The sequence below is a fragment of the Doryrhamphus excisus genome, chromosome 3 (assembly GCF_030265055.1).
Source record: "Doryrhamphus excisus isolate RoL2022-K1 chromosome 3, RoL_Dexc_1.0, whole genome shotgun sequence".
Taxonomy (NCBI): Eukaryota; Metazoa; Chordata; class Actinopteri; order Syngnathiformes; family Syngnathidae; genus Doryrhamphus; species Doryrhamphus excisus.
The window spans coordinates 14,119,035-14,139,524 of record NC_080468.1 but is presented as its reverse complement, the minus strand read 5'-3'; the positions used below and the strand labels follow the sequence as shown (position 1 = coordinate 14,139,524).

The window sequence follows — 20,490 nt, the reverse complement described above, 5'->3', positions numbered from 1 at the left end:
TTCATTTATTTTCTACCGTTTATCCTCACGTGGGTCGTGGGGGTGCTGGAGCCTATCCCAGCTGTCTTCAGGCTACAGGCGGGGTACACCCTGGACTGGTGGCCAGCCAATCACAGGGCACATATAGACAAACAACCATTCACACTCACATTCATACCGGTTAGGTTTTTACAATTTAGATTCACCAATTAGCATAAAATGCATATTTTTTGTACAAACTCAACACAGAGATTCGAACCCAGATCTGTCGGATCTTCCACACTTGACTGTGTGTCTAACATGCAAACCACAAATCCACCGTGCAGGCCATAAAACTAGACTATCACCGATAAAAAACACAATTTTCTACTGCTTATCCTCACGAGGGGTCGCGAGGGTGCTGGAGCCTATCCCAGCTGTCTTTGGGCGAGAGGTGGGGTACACCCTGGACTGGTGGCCAGCCATTCAAAGGGTACATATAGACAAACAACCATTCTTCGGGCGAGCCAGCCAATCACAGGGCACAAAAACACAAACAACCATTCTTCGGGCGAGCCAGCCAATCACATGCACATATAGACAAAAAAACATTCTTTGGGTGAGCCAGCCAATCACAGGGCACAAAAAGACATTCTTTGGGCGAGCCAGCCAATCACAGGGCACAAAAAGACATTCTTTGGGCGAGCCAGCCAATCACAGGGCACAAAAAGACAAACAACCATTCTCCGGGCGAGCCAGCCTATCACATGCACATATAGACAAAAAAAACATTCTTTGGGCGAGCCAGCCAATCACATGCACATATAGACAAAAAAAAACATTATTTGGGTGAGCCAGCCAATCACAGGGTGCAAAAAGACAATCATTCTTCGGGCGAGCCAACCAATCACATGCACATATAGACAAAAAAAAACATTCTTCAGGCGAGCCAGCCAATCACAGGGCACATATAGACAAACAACCATTCGTCGGGCGAGCCAGCCAATCACAGGGCACATATAAACAACCATTCTTCGGGCGAGCCAGCCAATCACATGCACGTATAGACAAAAAAAAAACATTCTTCAGGCGAGTCAGCCAATCACAGGGCACATATAGACAAACAACCATTCTTCGGGCGAGCCAGCCAAACACATGCACATATAGACAAACAACCATTCTTCGGGTGAGCCAGCCAGTCATATGCACATATAGACAAACAACCATTCTTCGGGCAAGCCAGCCAATCACAGGGCACAAAAAGACAAACAACCATTCTTCGGGCGAGCCAGCCAATCACAGGGCACAAAAAGACAAACAACCATTCTTCGGACGAGCCAGCCAATCACAGGGCACATATAGAACAAACAACCATTCTTCGGGCGAGCCAGCCAATCACAGAGCACATATAGACAACTGAAGATCAGGGCCCGATGAAACCAGAAGGACCACAAGAACCAAACCTGGAACCAGAATAACCGGATCCCCTCAACTAAAAATGCTGTGCATGAAAGTCATCAACAAAATCAGTGCTAATAATCCGCCGGAATCCAACCCTCACCGGAAAGAACTCCGACCAAACTCCGATATCGGTCATACGAGATAAGAACCCGCTACTTACATGTTCCTGCTGTCCAGCGTCCGATACCCGCGTGATCTCGAGCTGTGGGGGGCGCTCTGCAGCGCCGCAATGTCGAACGCAGCCGTGTCGGCTTCACCGCCGCCTTCATCGTCGTACGTGATGATGTTCTCACGGACGTCATCATCCTCCAGCGGTGACAGGGAATCCCGTTTCTGACGCCGCAGTGACAATGACAGCGCACTCACCGCTACGGCGCGATGGCAGCCGGGTAACAAAGGAAATGGAGGGAAGAAATTGAAAAAAAGGGGGTGAAGGCAAGTCACGGGGGAAATAAAAAGGAGGAGGAAGAAGCCATGCAGCGGGAAAACGGGAGATATGGAAACAAAGAGGTGAGACAAAGCAAATTCAGAGGAGGCCCCCGGGTTAGAGGGCAAGTATATCATATCAGCAGGCTACATGCCCCCCCAACTCTGTAATTGACTTTGAGCTCCAGCCAGGCAAATAGACGCTTTGGTCTCCCATGACTCTGCGGTTCTTATTCCTTGTTCCCAAAACAGAGTAACATTTGACCTGAGGACGTGGAGGGAAAAATACAAACAAGATATTGCAGCTCTTCTGACATCCAACAAGGTTGAAATGTCCAAATCAAAGTCGAGCCTTAACCACTTAAGTCGACTACAGAATGATTGATGGTTTAAGAGTTTGATGACGTGGAAGACCATTAAGGAAAGTAATTAGTAGCCAATCATACAAAAAAAAAAAGTTCACTGGAAATTGATCAATAAATCGATTATCCACAATTTAAATCATGGGTCTCAAACATGCGGATCGCGGGCCAAATGTTGCACGCAGGACACTAGTTTAAGGCCCCCGCCTTGATATGAAAGTTTAATGTTTGATATGGATGCTGTATGGTATCATGTACCCAGAAAAAAATAATGTTCATGTTAAAAGTTAAATAACAGTTAATAGTTATCCTCCCTATCCGTGTGGAAGTGGTAACTGTACCGCACAGACTCACACACACACATTATTCATCACCTGAGTTACCCTCGTAAGCGAAGGGTGTCCAAACTGCAGCACGGTGACCATTTGTGGCCGGCAGCTGTTGTTTGTTTTTTTATAGGCCCACAACACATTGTAAAAATACTATGTTACAATTAAAAATAAAAATAAAAAATATTAAAAAATTATAAAAAAAATAAATTAAAAATAAAATGTTACAATTAAAAATTAATTAAAAAATATATTAAAAAAATATCAAAAATAAATTAAAAAGAAAATGTTAAAATTAAAAATGCATTAAAAATATATTAAAAAATGATCAAAAATAAATTAAAAAAACAAAATTATAAAAAAAATATTAAAAAATTATTTAAAAATATTTAAAAAAATTATAAAAAAATAAATTAAAAATAAAAACAACAGAAAAAAGTCGATAAATCAGCAGTAATTTTACAAGAACCAAGAACCACTTGGTGGGTTTTATTTTTTGTGAGAACACAAGTCCCTTTTGGGACCTCCTGTCCAGGCTACATTCAGTATTTGCTGATATACTTACTTCAAAAAGTGCTCCTATTTGAGCGTGCATAAGAAGAATACTTGACACTTTGGGGAGAGCCCAATTATACGCTTGTCAGTTACACAGCCAACCTTTTATGAATTCCAAACATCATATGATGAGATGTAGAGTTTAATGCAAAACAATTGAGCGCACTTGAACTTTCTTTACCACCGTACACCATTGTCACTCCAAACCGTCCACCCAAAGCCACTTTGCATGATCACCTTCACGCTATATTGCATTCCTTTTGTGCCTGAACAGGTTTCATCCGGAATGATAATGCCCACATCAACAAGGTATGAGTACGGATTCAACAGACTGAATAGAAACGACAAGGATGCTGGCCGTGAGCCAAAGCCTTCTCGGCAACCGCACATTTTTTTTTTTTTTCAATTGTCAACAGTCGTGAATTCCTGCTCGGGTGAAAGTGGCGTTTCACAGTGCGACGACGCACAAATGATTGTTATTTTAACTGTGATTAGAAGAAAAATAACCCCCACTTTCATGGCTTTTATTATTCTCATGCAGAGATTAAGCATGCAGGCAGGTGGCAAAGGATAAATGCCGGTAAAGTCGATTTACTTGTCTTTTCATATGGAGATTGCCATTCGTTTTGCAGGCTTTAAATTGTAATGACATAACTAATTTGGAAATGATACGGTGTGCACCAATAATAAACAGGAAAAAATAGCGTATTTCACAGTGCTCATTGAAATATCCCTCACATCTAATGCCACCATATACTATATGTATATATATATTATATATACAGGGGTGGGAAAAAGTGTTTCAGATCAAACTAATGTAAATATTAGTCAATAGCCACGTTTACATGGACCCAAATATTCCAATTCAGAATTCATGGTTCAATTTATCATAGCAAGTCTTCCAGGTTCTAAAACAGCAAAACAGCCCCAGACCATCACACTACCTCCACTATATTTTACTCTTCTTTTTCTGAAAAGCCAGATGTAATGGGAAACTTTGATTCAACTTTTGGTCTTGGGGTCTAGATGTTTTCTGGCAAAATGGAGACTAGCCTCAATGTTTGTTCAGCAGTGGTTTTGGTCATGGAACTGGTTTTTGCCCATTGTGTTTCTTATGGTGGAGTCATGAACACTGACTTTAACTGAGGCAAGTAAGGCCTCTTGTTCTTTGTGGGGTCTTTTGTGACCTCACTCCATGTTTTTGCCATTTGTGGATAACGGCTCTCACTGTGGTTGGCTGGAGTCCCAAAAAACATTTATTTGGTGTTCAGTTTCTCCATGAATGGGTCATATTTTTTGGGGGGAATCAGAATCACAGTGTAGCCTTTAGCTTTAGTGTGCCTTTCGTGTGTTTTGGATCATTGTCCTGCTGAAGAACCCGAGTTGGTTTCAGCTTGAGGTCACCAACAGATGGCCGAAGATTCTCTTTTATCAGAATTCATGCTTCTATTTATCACAGCAAGTCTTCCAGGTCCTGAAGCAGCAAAACAACCCAAGACCATCACACTACCTCCACCATATTTTACTGTTGGTATGATGTTCTTTTACTTCAGATGTAATGGGACATACTTCTGTCTCATTAAAGGTCTTGGAGATCATCAAGATGTTTAGTCTTGTTTTTTGTCTTGGAACATAATAATAATAACAATTATTATAATACTACTCATATTTACTAATTATTTAATAATAATAATAATTATTATATATTATTAAAACATTATAAAAAATATATTAAAAATAAAAACAACAGAAAAAGTCGATAAACCATAATTATTATAATACTACTCATATTTACTAATTATTTAATAATAATAAAAATAATAATTATTATTATTAACATTATATTACTGTTTTTAAAAAACATTACAAAAATATTTCAACTTTATGCTACTAAAATGACGATGTGTTCCCTCATAAAATTACAAAGATATTCTCATAAAATGACATTTATCTCTCAATAATATTTTGAACTTATTCCTGCCAAATTACTGCAGATTTTAAAATTTTTGCTGTTTTTTTTTTGTTTATTGTTCAATTATGTTTTAAAAATGTGTCATGGATTAATACAAAAAAACCCCCAACAAAAAACAGCCGCAAGCCACAAATGTCCCCCAGGCCACACTTTGGACACCCCTGATACAAAGTAACATGGTAATATAAAGTAACTTACCCAGCAGCGTAGCAACACAAGCTAGTATGGCCAGCAGGGCGGCAGTGCTGAGCCCCGGTGAAGGCAGTGTGGAATGCTGAGGAAGACAAACGGCTTCTCTTTCCCAGTCCCATTCATTCTCTGCCTGTTTGCCCTTCTCCCCGGTCTTGGCTCCGCCTCTCAGGCAGGGACAGACAGATACAGTGACCGTGCCAGAACTGGTGAGACCCGATGTCCCATCTCTTAAAAGCAGAGGCACATAGAGAGTGAGGGTGGAGGATGGAGATCGGGATAGTGGCTGCAACTGGGAGAGTAACACCAGGCTGGCTGTGGGACCTGCACACATTTGAGGGGGAAATCTTTCAAATTATGTTAAAAATTAAAAAAAAAACAACTTTAATATATAGTGATTATTACCAATACTAATATTTTTGGTATTGGATGGATGGATATCAATGTGATGAGATAAATCATTTGACAGTTATTTTACATACAGTTTTTATATATTGCTTACAAAATCTGCAAATATGTTTTTAGATTTATGTTTTCATTTACTGTGTGACGCCCCTGCACAAACTGAAGCTCCATTATTCCATTGAAGGATCACAATAGCGCCCCCTCCATTGTGTCGTGTGGAAAAAAATTCAGGTGGCATCTCCTTGTCAAGGGCTGCACGGTGGTCGTGTGGTTAGCGCGCAGACCTCACAGCTAGGAGACCAACCCGGGGTTCAATTCCACCCTCGGCCATCTCTGTGTGCATGTTCTCCCCGTGTATGTGGGTTTTCTCCGGTTTCCTCCCACATTCCAAAAACATGCTAGGTTAATTAGCGACTCCAAATTGTTCATAGGTATGAATGTGAGTGTGAATGGTTGTTTGTCTATATGTGCCCTGTGATTGGCTGGACACCAGTCCAGGGTGTACCCCGCCTCTCGCCTGAAGACAGCTGGGATAGACTCCAGCACCCCCTGCGACTCTCGTGAGGATAAAATGAATGAATGATTCTGAAAACATACCATGAAAGGCTTAAAGAATGCTAACATTAGTATGTTAGCATGCTACACCTAGCATTTATATGTGCCTAGCTCTGAAAAATGCTAAATGTTAGTATAAATGAATAGTTTGATCTGGGGCTGCATGGTAGACGAGTGGCTAGGAGACCCGAGTTTGATTCCGCATCTCTGTGGAGTTTGCATGTTTTCCCCAGTTTTCTCCGGGTACTCCGGTTTCCTCCCACATTCCAAAAAAAAACATGCTAGGTTAATTAGCGACTCCAAATTGTCCATAGGTATGAATGTGAGTGTGAATGGTTGTTTGTCTATATGTGCCCTGTGATTGGCTGGCCACCAGTCCAGGGTGTACCCCACCTCTCGACCAAAGACGGCTGGGATAGGCTCCAGCACCCCCGCGACCCTCGTGAGGATAAGCGGTAGAAAATGAATGAATATATTTTCTTATGTAAAGCTAATGATTACAACAAAACACATCTCATTGTCACTTTAATGAGCCTTAAGAATGTTAGCATGTTACTGTAAACAGTGACTGTGCCCTTGGCCGTGCTCTTTGATGATACAAGTTCATTGTTTGGTGGTTAATAGTGTTGCTAACATCTCGCCGCTTTTATAAGAAATCATGTGCCAAAAGGTGCTGTTTGCCTCAACCGTTTCTCAGAAACCTCATCATCAAAGCTATCTCATCAAGTCAAAGGCTGCTGGGGAGAAAAGCAAACGTTGCTATTGTTGCTCGGATGGGAATCATTCATTTTTCATTTTCTATTGTTTATCTTTCCCAGTCTTGGAAAAAAAAGGCTATTAATTCTGTGTGTTTTGATGTCAGTGAGACGATGTAACGCTCATTATCCTCAATTATCCGCACGCTTTAGAAGAGTTTTCCTTCTTTTCTTAAATTGGGGAAACACGACAAGATCCTGCACCAAAATGGTGTCAATAACAAAGACGGAGATAAACAACATGAGCACGTATGAAAGCTTATCAAAGTTATTAATATTAATAGTAGCAAGACAATCAACAGATTCCACATGCACGCTTATTTCGGTAATACTTTACAATAAGATTAATTAAAAATTAATTAGGAATTAATTAGGAATGACCCCATGTAACCCTTACCTTAATCACTACTCATTAGTTCCTCACTAACCACTCTTGATATTGTGTCTTGGGTCTTCAGTCACTACTAAGTCATCATTAGTTCCTCAGTAACTACTCTAAATGTATGTGCTTTGGTTCCTCAGGAACTATTAATCAGTTGTTTATTAGTTAATCAGTAACTACTCTAAATGTATGTGGCTTAGTCATTGGTTCTTCATTGGTTCCAAGGTAACTACTCTAAATGTAAGTGCTTTGGTTCCTCAGGAACTATTAATCAGTTGTTTATTAGTTAATCAGTAACTACTCTAAATGTATGTGGCTTAGTCATTGGTTCTTCATTGGTTCCAAGGTAACTACTCTAAATGTAAGTGCCTTGGTTCCTCAAGAACTATTAATCAGTTGTTTATTAGTTAATCAGTAACTACTCTAAATGTATGTGGCTTAGTCATTTGTTCTTCATTGGTTCCAAGGTAACTACTCTTACTGTAAGTGCCTTGGTTCCTCACGAACTATTAATCAGTTATTTGTTAATCAGTAACTACTCTAAATGTATGTGGCTTAGTCATTTGTTCTTCATTAGTTCCAAGGTAACTATTCTAAATGTAAGTACCTTGGATCCTCAGGAACTATTAATCAGTTATTTATTAGTTAATCAGTAACTACTCTAAATGTATGTGGCTTAGTCATTTGTTCTTCATTGGTTCCAAGGTAACTACTCTAAATGTAAGTGCCTTGGTTCCTCAGGAACTATTAATCAGTTGTTTATTAGTTAATCAGTAACTACTCTAAATGTATGTGGCTTAGTCATTGGTTCTTCATTGGTTCCAAGGTAACTACTCTAAATGTAAGTGCCTTGGTTCCTCAGGAACTATTAATCAGTAGTTTATTAGTTAATCAGTAACTACTCTAAATGTATGTGGCTTAGTCATTTGTTCTTCATTGGTTCCAAGGTAACTACTCTAAATGTAAGTGCCTTGGTTCCTCAGGAACTATTAATCAATTGTTTATTAGTTAATCAGTAACTACTCTAAATGTATGTGACTTAGTCATTGGTTCTTCATTAGTTCCAATGTAACTACTCTAAATGTAAGTGCCTTGGTTCCTCAAGAACTATTAATCAGTTGTTTATTAGTTAATCAGTAACTACTCTAAATGTATGTGGCTTAGTCATTTGTTCTTCATTGGTTCCAAGGTAACTACTCTTACTGTAAGTGCCTTGGTTCCTCAGGAACTATTAATCAGTTATTTGTTAATCAGTAACTACTCTAAATTATGTGGCTTAGTCATTTGTTCTTCATTAGTTCCAAGGTAACTACTCTAAATGTAAGTGCCTTGGATCCTCAGGAACTATTAATCAGTTATTTATTAGTTAATCAGTAACTACTCTAAATGTATGTGGCTTAGTCATTTGTTCTTCATTAGTTCCAAGGTAACTACTCTAAATGTATGTGCCTTGGTTCCTCAGGAACTATTAGTTATTTATTAGTTAATCAGTAACTACTCTACATGTATGTGGCTTAGTCATTAGTTCTGTATTAGTTCCAAGGTAACTACTCTAAATATCATACTTGGGTCTCTGGTCACTACTCAAAAATTCATAACTAGTCCCTCAGTAACTACTTTCAATGCATGTGATTTAGTTCTTCAGTAACTACTCTAAAGATATGGACTTCCGTACCTTAGGAATTAATCACTTATGTATTAGTTAATCAGTAACTACTCTAAATGTATAAATGTATGTGGCTTAGTCACTGGTTCTTCAAGAGTGCCAAGTTAACTATTCTAAATATTGTGCTTGGGTCTCTGGTCACTACTCAATAATTCATCACTAGTTCACCAGTAACTACTCGAAATGCATGTGATTTAGTTCTTCAGTAACTACTCTAAATATATGTGCATTGGTTCCCCAGGAACTACGAATCAGTTATTTATTAGTTAATCAGTAACTACTCTAAAGGCATGTGGCTTAGTCATTGGTTCTTCATTAGTTTCCAGATAACTACTCTAAATATTGTGTTTGGGTCTCTGGTCACTACTCAATAATTCCGCACTAGTTCATCAGTAACCACTCTAAATGCATGTGATTTAGCTCTAAACATATGTGCAATGGTTCCCCGGGAACTATTAATCAGTTATTTATTAGTTAATCTGTAACTACTCTAAATGCATGTGGCTTAGTCATTGGTTCTTCATTAGTGCCAAGGTAACTACTCTAAACACTGTGCTTGGGTCTCTGGTCACTACTCAATAATTCCTCATTAGGTCCTCAGTAACTACTCTAAATGCATGTGATTTAGTTTTTCAGTAACTACTCAAGTATATGTGCCCTAATTCTTGAGGAAATATTACTTTGTTCATTGGTGTTAATTAGTAACTACTCAAAATGTGTGCAGCTTAGTCATTGGTTCTTCATTAGGTTGAACCCAATTCCATCCCAGTTCCTCATTTGTTCTTCAATAACTACTCTAAATGTGTGCCTTAGTTACTCAATAACTACTCATTATTTATTAATTAGTTCCTGGTAACTACTCTACATTTCTGTTTCTTCAACATTAGTTCCTCAATGTGCCTTAGTTCCTCAGTTACTACTCATTGGGTCTTCATTAGTTCCTCAGTAACTACTCTAAATGTATGCGCCTTAGTAATTAGTTTGTCATTCGAAGCTAAAAAAGTGCAGTTGATCGGCAGGGTCATGTTATATTTATATTATAAATATATTATATTTATTATATATTCTATTATAATATATTATTATAGTATTATTATTAAAGGCTGAGTCAGTCACGAGTCAGTCATGTCAAAGTCGAGTCAATTCGAGTCCAAAGTCATCAAAATTTTGACTCAACTCAAGATGCAAACAAGAAGCAGGATTACTAAAAAAAAACACAATCCAGGAGGAAAAAAGGAGTCAAAATGGCAGACGGAGAAAGAAAATAGGAACCACTTTTGTTTGCTGAGGGCAAAAAAAAAAAAAAGCAATGAAGACAAATGGAGAAAAGCATCCAAGATGGAGTACCCACCACCACTGTCCCTGACGCTGAAGTTGAGGGCAGCGCCGGACTCCGGAGGGATGCTGAAATACACGGTGCTGTCATTCCCGCCTTCATCTCTATCAATCGCCCGCAACACCTGCACCACCTGAAACCCCGAGATAGAGAACAGTAGGGGGGGGGGGGGGGCATTAATGCATGTGTGTGTGCATAGAAGGGAAGCAAGGTTGCGAGATAACAAAAAAAAAACAAAAAACGTGAGTAACGAGAGAAACACACGGAGAGTGCTTTTAGCAAGCAATAAGCCATTAGCCGGCGTCAGCAGGAATCAAAACAAGACAAACAATTAGCATGGCGACACAAGCGAATGGTGTCTAATACACACGGAATAAATAACACCCCTGACATGAATAGCCTGGTACAAATAGGCCGCTATATGGCTTTCAATTTGCCCGAGTCTATAGCGGCAACGGCAAACAAAATCAATCTGAAAGAATCTCTTGCAACAGAAGCTGATGGCTAATTTGGTTTTAATGAAAAATTCCGGTCGTTATGGTGGGAAATGCTTTTCAAAGATTCTTTGAGTGCATGTTTGAGGACCGGGCTGCATGCCGCCCGCCTGTTATCACATGTGATTAATGTTCCTGCTGCGAGGGTGGGAAAACTGCGGCCCGCGAGCAACATCAGTCATAAAAAAAACCCTTTAACATCTAAACTGTACCCGGCAACACGACTTACCTACTGCACCATGTGGGCATACAAATAAATATCTAAGCACAACGACCATGCAAAAAAAAAAGACCCATATCACGCCGCAAGGTATGCTGGGTAGCTTGTGATATTCATTCATTCATTCATTTTCTACCTCACAAGGGTCGCGGGGGTGCTGGAGCCTATCCCAGCTGTCTTCGGGGCGTGAGGCGGGGTACACCCTGGACTGGTCGCCAGCCAATCACAGGGCACATATAGACAAACAACCATTCACACTCACATTCATACCTATGGACAATTTGGAGTCGCTAATTAGCCTAGCATGTTTTTGGAATGTGGGAGGAAACCGGAAAAAACCCACGCATGCACAGGGAGAACATGCAAACTCCACACAGAGATGGCCGAGGGTGGAATTGAACCCTGGTCTCTCTAGCTGTGAGGTCTGCGCGCTAGACCGCCATGCCGCCCGCTTGTGATATTCTTTCTCCCAATATTCTGCCGTGTTTGTAGCATTTTTGCCGAAAGAGGCATTAACATACTCTTGATATCCGATGTTTTATTGTTCATAGTTGATATTATTGCTATTGGACTACCCAGCATAAATAAAAAAATAAATAATTTTATTCATAAATAAAATATATATATAATAAGATAAAATAACAGTTTTAGGGCTTACTTCTCCTGTATTTTCCCTTATTCTTTTAAATTTCCTCATAAAAAGAAAATGTATCTGTATGATCCCAAATAACATATTCTGCGCCGCTAGGTATGCTGGGTAGCTTATGATATTCTTTCTCCCAATATTCCGCTACGTTTGTAGCATTTTTGCCAAAGGAGGCATTAACATACTCTTGATATCCGATGTTTTATTGTTCATGGGTCATATTATTGCTATTGGACTACCCAGCATGCCTTGCAGGCATTTAGAAATAGAATCAGAATCGGTTTATTGCCAGGTATGATCAAACACATACTAGGAATTTGTTTTGGTGAAGTAGGTGCAGACACATCTATTAAAAAAAATAAAATATATATTATATAATATATTAATATATAAAAATATTTAATAAAAAAAAATAAAAATAAAATAAAAATAAATAAATAAATTATAACAATTATAATAATTATAATATAAATTATAAATTTTATAACAATAAAATAATTTTATTAATAAATAAAAAATATATAATAAAATAGTTTTAGGGCTTACTTACTGAAGTAGGTGCCAACACATCTATTAAAAAAAATCAAATAAAAAATATTTAATAAAATTAAAATAAAAATTATAAAAAAATATATAATAAAATAAAATAACAGTTTTAGTGCTTCCTTCTCCTATATTTTTCCTTTCTTCCCTTAAATTTCCTCATTAAAAAAAAAACTTCATCTGGTATGATCCCAAATAACATATTCCGGCAGAAGTCGGAAATGAGGGACAAACGTGTAAGATGAAGCGTTAGCATAATTAAACTGTGGAAAGCCCTGATAATAAACCATGGTAATAAACCATGGAGGACTCATATACCATAGTGCACTCATACGCGTCCCATACTGCTCAAGTCACAGCTTTATATTCCGTGACACATCAGTGGAAGTTGCTTTCAAGTACACGTTTTAATGAGATGTCACCACGGTTATAAAGAAATGTACTCGACATGTGACAAGACAAGTACACGCAGGTTTCCTTTGGAATTCCTTGCTGTTCCCATATTGGTTTGATCATTGTGTGCATCATGCATCTATTAAAATACATATTTATAAATAGCGGTCTTTTTTTATGATTCTAATTTTGCATGAAATTAACACAGGGGAGTGCAAATACAGCTCGGGAGCCATTTGCGGCTCGCTGATTTTTTTTTATGGTCCCACGGCACATTACTAAAAACAATTAAAAAAGAAAAGAAGGAAAAATCTGTAGTAATTTTACAAGATATAGGCAAAATGATGATCGCAATATTATTAGGGGGCTGCACGGTGGATGAGTGGTTAGTGCGGAGACCTCACAGCTAGGAGACCAGGGTTCAATTCCACCCTTGGTGGAGTTTGCATGTTCTCCCCATGCATCTAACTAAAATCAGAATATGAGAAACCAAACAACAAATAAAGTTGGAAGAAAAAGTTATTTACTTTTAAATTAATTTAGTTATTGAATTACATAAATCATAATTACTAGAATATGAGTGTTTAAGTAGTTGGAATTTTTTTTTTAATCTTTAATTATTAAAGAAAATAGTCAAAGTTTAATTTATTTTAGTTATTTAGTTATTGAATTACATAAGTCATAATTATGAGAAGATGAGTGTTTAAATAGTTGAAAAAATATTTTAAAAATCTTTCATTTCCTGAGAAAATAGTCAAAGTTTCATTTATTTTGGTTATTTAGTTATTGAATTAACAAGTCATATTTACAAGAATATGAGTGTGTAAGTCATTGGAATTATTTTTTTAATCTTTAATTACTAGAGAAAATAGTCAAAGTTAAATTTATTTTGGTTATTTAGTTATTGAATTACATAAGTCATAATCACGAGAAGATGAGTGTTTAAATAGTTGGAAAAATTAAAAAAAAAATCTTTAATTTTCTGAGAAAATAGTCAAAGTTTCATTTATTTTGGTTATTTAGTTATTGAATTACATAAGTCATAATTACAAGAATATGAGTGTTTAAGTAGTTGAAAAAATTGAAAAAAAATCTGTAATTTTCTGAGAAAATAGTCAAAATTTCATTTATTTAATTATTGAATTACACCAGTCATAATTACAAGAACATGAGTGTTTAAATAGTTGGAAAAATTGAAAAAAAATCTTGAATTTTCTGAGAAAATAGTCAAAGTTTCATTTGTTTTGGTTATTTAGTTATTGAATTACATAAGTCATAATTACGAAAAGATGAGTGTTTAAATAGTTGGAAAAATTGAAAAAAAATCTTTAATTTTCTGAGAAAATAATTTTCATTTATTTCGGTGTTCTTTATTTCTATCGGTGCAACCCAATCAGATGGAAGAACACCAACAAAATACAAAGGTCCACCACTGATACCCTCAAAGTCACCAGGATCCTTGAAAAGAACTCGCCCCATCCAAAGTTCCTAGACTCGAACACAAACACAAACAACTGACCTGCCCGATGGCGGCTGAGTCACACATGGCCGTTGTGTACTGCCTGTCCAGCTCGGGAGCGTTGTCGTTAAGGTCCAACGTCTCTACCGCCACCACGACCCTTGACACCTGGCTGGGGTTGTCTGCAAAGCCATGGGAGAGAGACGGCGACTGTTTACAACCCCAAAATCCACACAAATATTAAAATTCTACGAGCAGCGTTCCCGCTTGCAATAAAACGTTGCAAATGTGCACAAAGGTGCGCTGCGCCCTCCGTTAAATTGACTCGATTGTTCTTGTGGGTAAACCGGAGCGTTTTAGCGTTTAATCCAAAACGTGAGCGCTCAGATCCCATTAGCGCGGGAGCGCAGTTTGCTGAATATCAAGTTGCTGCGGCCGGAAAATGTTGGATGTTTCCTTTGCACATCAAGTGTGTGTGTGGTGTGTTTGAGGACAGTCAATCTGCATGCGGTTACAGACGGGTGTAGTTCAAACGGATTTGCAGAGGCTCTTCTGTAGCTCATTCACTCGGATTGACACACTTGAATACGCTCCCACGGCCACGCTTGAAACGTGTGGGCTCTTCCACATTCACCGGCCATGTTCCCCCGACTCGGACATAATCCTACTTCAACAGCATATAGTATCCATACAGATGGATATATACGTATATACATACAGGGTATATACACACACACAGCATTCTGCTACTGTTTTTTTCCCATTCCGGAAAATAATCCCTGGCTTTAATGCGACGAGATGAGCTGTCTTTCCCTGTGGCCGCCATTGAGATACATGCTGTGCCCGTATGTCAACACACCTCCAAACAGACTGTTTATTAGACGGAGCTCATTATTGAAGACAGACAGCCGGTGTGCTGCTGTGTCAACACCTCTGCCACGACCGACCCGGAGTACATTTAAAGGGAGGATTAACTCTCTGTGGCGCGGAAATTGACTGGAAAAAACGTTGCTTTCTTGGAGATATCAGCCCATATGACTGATGGATTGCTGTGGGCGGTGGCGGTATTGAAAGGAATTGAATTGGGTATGTGGAGTTGACTTCTGCAATTGGTGTGTTTTTGTATCACAAATGGAGCTGCAACAATTAATCGGTGATTAATCAAGTATGCAATTATGCAATTAAATGATAACTGTTTTTTTTAGTTAAAATGTAAATAGGGGCTGCACGGTGGACGAGTGGTTAGCGTGCAGACCTCATAACTGGGAGACCCGGGTTTAATTCCACCCTCGGCTATGCGTGGGTTTTCTACAGGGACTCCGGTTTCCTCCCACATTCCAAAAACATGCTAGGTTGCTAATGCTAATTAGCGACTCCAAATTGTCCATAGGTATGAATGTGAGTGTGAATGGTTGTTTGTCTAGATGTGCCCTGTGATTGGCTGGCCACTAGTCCAGGGTGTACCCCGCCTCTCGCCCATAGACAGCTGGGATAGGCTCCAGCATCCCCCGCGACCCTCATGAGGAAAAATCGGTAGAAAATGAATGAATGTTTTTTTTAGTTAAAATGTAAATAAGGGCTGCGGTGGTCGAGTGGTTAGCGTGCAGACCTCATAACTGGGAGACCCGGGTTCAATTCCACCCTCGGCCATGCGTGGGTTTTCTCCGGTGTACTCCGGTTTCCTCCCACATTCCAAAAACATGCTAGGATGCTAATGCTAATCAGCCCATATGACTGATGGATTGTGGAGTTGACTCCTGCAATTTGTCTGTTTTTGTATCACAAATGGAGCTGCAACAATTAATCGGTGATTAATCAAGTATGCAATTAAATGATAACTGTTTTTTTTTTTAGTTAAAATGTAAATAGGGGCTGCACGGTGGTCGAGTGGTTAGCGTGAAGACCTCACAGCTGGGAGACCCAAGTTCAATTCCACCCTCGGCCATGTGTGGGTTTTCTCCGGGTACTCACGTTCCCTCCCACATTCCAAAAACATGCTAGGTTACTAATGCTAATCAGCCCATATGACTGATGAATTGCTGTGGGTGGTGGCGGTATTGAAAGGAAGTGAATTGGGTATGTGGAGTTGACTCCTGCAATTGGTCTGTTTTTGTATCACAAATGGAGCTGCAACAATTAATCGGTGATTAATCAAGTATGCAATTAAACGATAACTGCTAGTAGACCCGAGTTCGATTCCACCCTCTGCCATCTCTGTGTGGAGTTTGCATGTTCTCCCCGTGCATGCGTGGGTTTTCTCCGAGTACTCCGGTTTCCTCTCACATTCCAAAAACATGCTAGGTTGCTAATGCTAATGCTAATTTTATACCGCTTTTCCTCACGAGGGTTGCGGGGGGGGGGGGGGGGGGGCTGGAGTCTATCCCAGCTGTCTTTGGGCGAGAGGCGGGGTACACCTTGGACTGGTGGCCAGCCAATCACAGGGCACATATAGACAAACAACCATTCACACTCACATTCATAACTATGGACAATTTGGAGTCGCTAATTAACCTAGCATGTTTTTGGAATGTGGGAGGAAACCGGAGTACCCGGAGAAAACCCACGCATGAACGCCGAGAACATGCAAACTCCACACAGAGATGGCCGAGGGTGGAATCGAACTCGGGTCTACTAGCTTTGTGGCCTGCATGCTAACCACTCGACCACTGTCCAGCCAAGTATATTATTATTTTATAGAATTTCATGGGAGGAAACCGGAGTACCTGGAGAAAACCCATGCATGCACGGGGGAGAACATGCAAACTCCACACAAAGATGGCTGAGAGTGGAATCGAACTCGGGTCTACTAGCTTTGTGGCCTGCATGCTAACCACTCGACCACTGTCCAGCCAAGTATATTATTATTTTGTATAATTTCATGGGAGGAAACCGGAGTACCTGGAGAAAACCCATGCATGCACGGGGGAGAACATGCAAACTCCACACAGAGATGGCCGAGGGTGGAATCAAACTCGGGTCTCCTAGCTGTGTGGCCTGCATGCTAACCACTCGTCCACTGTCCAGCCAAGTATATTATTATTTTATATAATTTCATGGGTACAGGGGTCTGTTTGTGCAATACTTCTAATCAGTTCTCTGGTTTTCATGTTGTTTTCACGTCTAAATTCAGGCTCCACAGGTAGAACCGATCCTACGGCCAATCCAGTGCTATGTATTGAGTGAATAAGCACCTGTCAATCACATGTTGCAGTACATCCTCATCTTTTGGTGTCAAACCCCAAAAGTTCTTAGCCGAAATAAAAGCCCTGACCCCGCTGTCCCAGTATTGCTCCGAGGTCACATTATATTGATCATTCGGAATGTTGGAACGCCGCATTTGTGACACTTCCAGTCCGTTGGCTGGCTCCGACGCTAAGCGGCTTAGTCAACGGGCAGCACACAAAGGAAACCGTGCCTTTTGGTGAGCGTATAATTTGGAGTTTACACTGCTTAAACCTCTTACAGCCCACCCCCCCCACATGCTGATGATTGGGGTGCAAGGGGTGAGCTGTGGAATGAATGATGGCTTCATTGCTCAACATGCGGCTCTAATGATGCATCAGTGTGAAGCCACACACGCAAAAAATGTTGACTTCTAACCTCTTTGGGTGGCGATGACAGTAATGTTGTGCCATTGCTCACGTTCCCGATCTAATTCCATCGCTGTCGTGATGAGGCCGGAGTCCGGCGTGATACGGAATAAAGCCTCCGGGTCCGACTGCGGGTCGATGGAGAACCTGGGAAAGAGATAGTGAAAAAAGTCGTGCTATAGAAGGTAAAGCAGTGAAAAAGAGGGGCATGCAGAGGTTCAAGTACAATAAAAGAATGAAGTTAAAGGGAAAAAAAAAAGAAGAAAACGGGGCACAAGTGTGTGAGCGAGTGATAAGAAAGTCTGCAGTCGAATAGCCAAAGAATTAATATAGGCAAGATTATCAAAGATGATAAGGGGCTCTTTTTGAAGTGCTGCAGACAATTTGAATATCGCTTTTGATATATCAACTATCATTCCTCCCCACACGCTCGCTCTGACTACTGTTGCCTATGCTAATTGGAACATAATTTGGTTTCCTTGCAGACAAATTACCGCCTACCCTCCTCAAAAACCATTGGAGCAACCTTCCGCAACAAAGGAGTTGTTGCAAGCTTCAGTGGTTGCTTTTTTTTTTTTTTTGGCCCAGGGGAACACTGAGTGGGCTTTGGTTAGCTTAAGTAATTTGTTTAGCTGTAATACCAAAAGCTAAACATCACTGACTTACAAATGTGCCTGAAAATCAGCACATCTTTTCGCTGTGCCGCATTCCCGGTGCATTGTATTGTTTATATTGTTTTTCTATAAGCGACGCTTTGCATATTGTATAATATGTGCTGTATGCTATACCTGATATTATTGGTGAGACCGGTATCCGGGTCTACGGCGCTGACTCGGCCCACGGTGTAGACCGGAGGACAGTTTTCAGACACATCCATGTGGTAGCGCGCCCGGGAGAACATTTTTTTTTGTTTCGGGGAACAGTCAGGGGGCTTTGGTTAGCTTAAGTAATTTGTTTAGCTGTAATACCAAAAGCTAAACATCACTGACTTACAAATGTGCCTGAAAATCAGCACATCTTTTCACTGCGCCGCATTGCTGGTGCATTGTATTGTTTATATTGTTTCAATGTGGACACTTTGCAAATTGTTTAACATGTGCTGTATGCTATACCTGATATTATTGGTCAGACCGGTATCCGGGTCTACGGCGCTGACTCGGCCCACGGTGCAGGCCGGAGGGCAGTTTTCCGACACATCCATGTGGTAGCGCGCCCGGGAGAACCTCGGTGGTTCGTCTGCATCCAACACGGCAACTCTGATCGATGCCCGGTCTTTAAAGGGTCCTCGACGCAAGAAGCGAGGGTCCACGGTGGGGTTGAGGACCTCCACGGAGAAGGAGTAGGAGCTTCGGCTTTCATAATCGACAGCCTGGGAAAAAGACAAGGGTAACAAATTGAATCAGTAATTCCAACGGTGAAAAGCGGAAATCTTTTAAGCAGCCAAACGCTGCAAATGTTTGTTTGTAGATGAAAAGCGGAGAAAAGGGATTTGAGGAGGTATTGTGATCTCATGAAGTATCGGCTTTGGGAAAAAAAAAAAAGAGTATTGTAACCCTGCGTGTTGTCTGGAAGAACACATAATCAAGTCAGACCACTATTTTTCCATCCATTTATCCGGATCCATTGCTTATCCTGGTCAGGGTCTTGGATGAGAGGGATTCTCTCCGACATCCGCTAACATTCCAGTGCTCTATTTGAGGTGTAGCTTTCAGCAGGACCCCAGCAAAGTAGGTTATGTTTACTTCTGGATTTAAATTGTTCTGCAACAATCTGCTTGTTGACAGCTGGGATAGGCTCCAGCAACCCTTGTGAGGATAAGTGGTAGAAAATGAATAAATTAATGCATATTATTAATTAACCTATTATGATTATTATTACTATCGACCAGTCCAGGGTGTAAACCGCCTCTCGCCCAAAAATAGCTGGGATAGGCTCCAGCACCCCCACGACCCTCGTGAGGATAAGTGGTAGAAAATTAATGAATATTATTAATTAGCCTCTTATTATTATTACTATCGACCAGTCCAGGGTGTACCCCGCCTCTTGCCCAAAAATAGCTGGGATAGGCTCCAGCACCCCCACGACCCTCGTGAGGATAAGTGGTAGAAAATGAATGAATGAATATTATTAATTAGCCCCCCCTTAATTAAACCCACCTCTTTAAATCTGTTTTTAATGTCTAACCTTCTATATCTGACTGCTGTGCCCCGCCCCCGCTTTTTTTTAACTGTGTACTAACCAATGAATGTTGTATTTTGGTGTGTCTTTTATTCTGTTTACTTGCTCTATTCAACTTCATTCTTTTGTAAAGTGTCTTTGAGTATCTTGAAAAGCGCTATACAAATAAAATGTATTATTATTATTATTATTATTATTATTATTATTATTATTACTATCGACCAGTCCAGGGTGTACCCCACCTCTCGCCCAAAAATAGCTGGGATAGGCTCCAGCCTCCCCGCGACCCTCGTGAGGATAAGTGGTAGAAAATGAATGAATATTATTAATTAGCCTCTTATTATTATTACTATCGACCAGTCCAGGGTGTACCCCGCCTCTTGCCCAAAAATAGCTGGGATAGGCTCCAGCACCCCCGCGACCCTTGTGAGGATAAGCGGTAGAAAATGAATGAATGAATGAATATTATTAATTAGACTATTATTATCATTACTATCGACCAGTCCAGGGTGTACCCCGCCTCTCGCCGGAAGACAGCTGGGATAGGCTCCAGCAACCTCTGCGACCCTCATGAGGATAAGCGGTAGAAAATGAATGAATGAATGAATGAATGAAT

At 40.1% G+C, this 20,490-nt stretch overlaps 1 protein-coding gene across 4 annotated transcripts in view; it reads right to left on the bottom strand.

Moving 5' to 3' along the window:
• Positions 1-20,490, bottom strand: part of LOC131125304 (uncharacterized) — a 291,220-nt gene that overhangs the window by 11,613 nt on the left and 259,117 nt on the right. For all 4 annotated transcript variants that reach the window (XM_058066734.1, XM_058066733.1, XM_058066736.1 and 1 more), the window contains 6 exons: positions 18,809-19,065; positions 17,707-17,843; positions 14,167-14,288; positions 10,367-10,484; positions 5,262-5,576; positions 1,580-1,787 (listed from right to left, as the gene is read on the bottom strand). In XM_058066734.1, the coding sequence (XP_057922717.1) occupies positions 1,580-1,787; positions 5,262-5,576; positions 10,367-10,484; positions 14,167-14,288; positions 17,707-17,843; positions 18,809-19,065 (1,157 nt within the window). The remainder of the gene's footprint in view (positions 1-1,579; positions 1,788-5,261; positions 5,577-10,366; positions 10,485-14,166; positions 14,289-17,706; positions 17,844-18,808; positions 19,066-20,490) is intronic.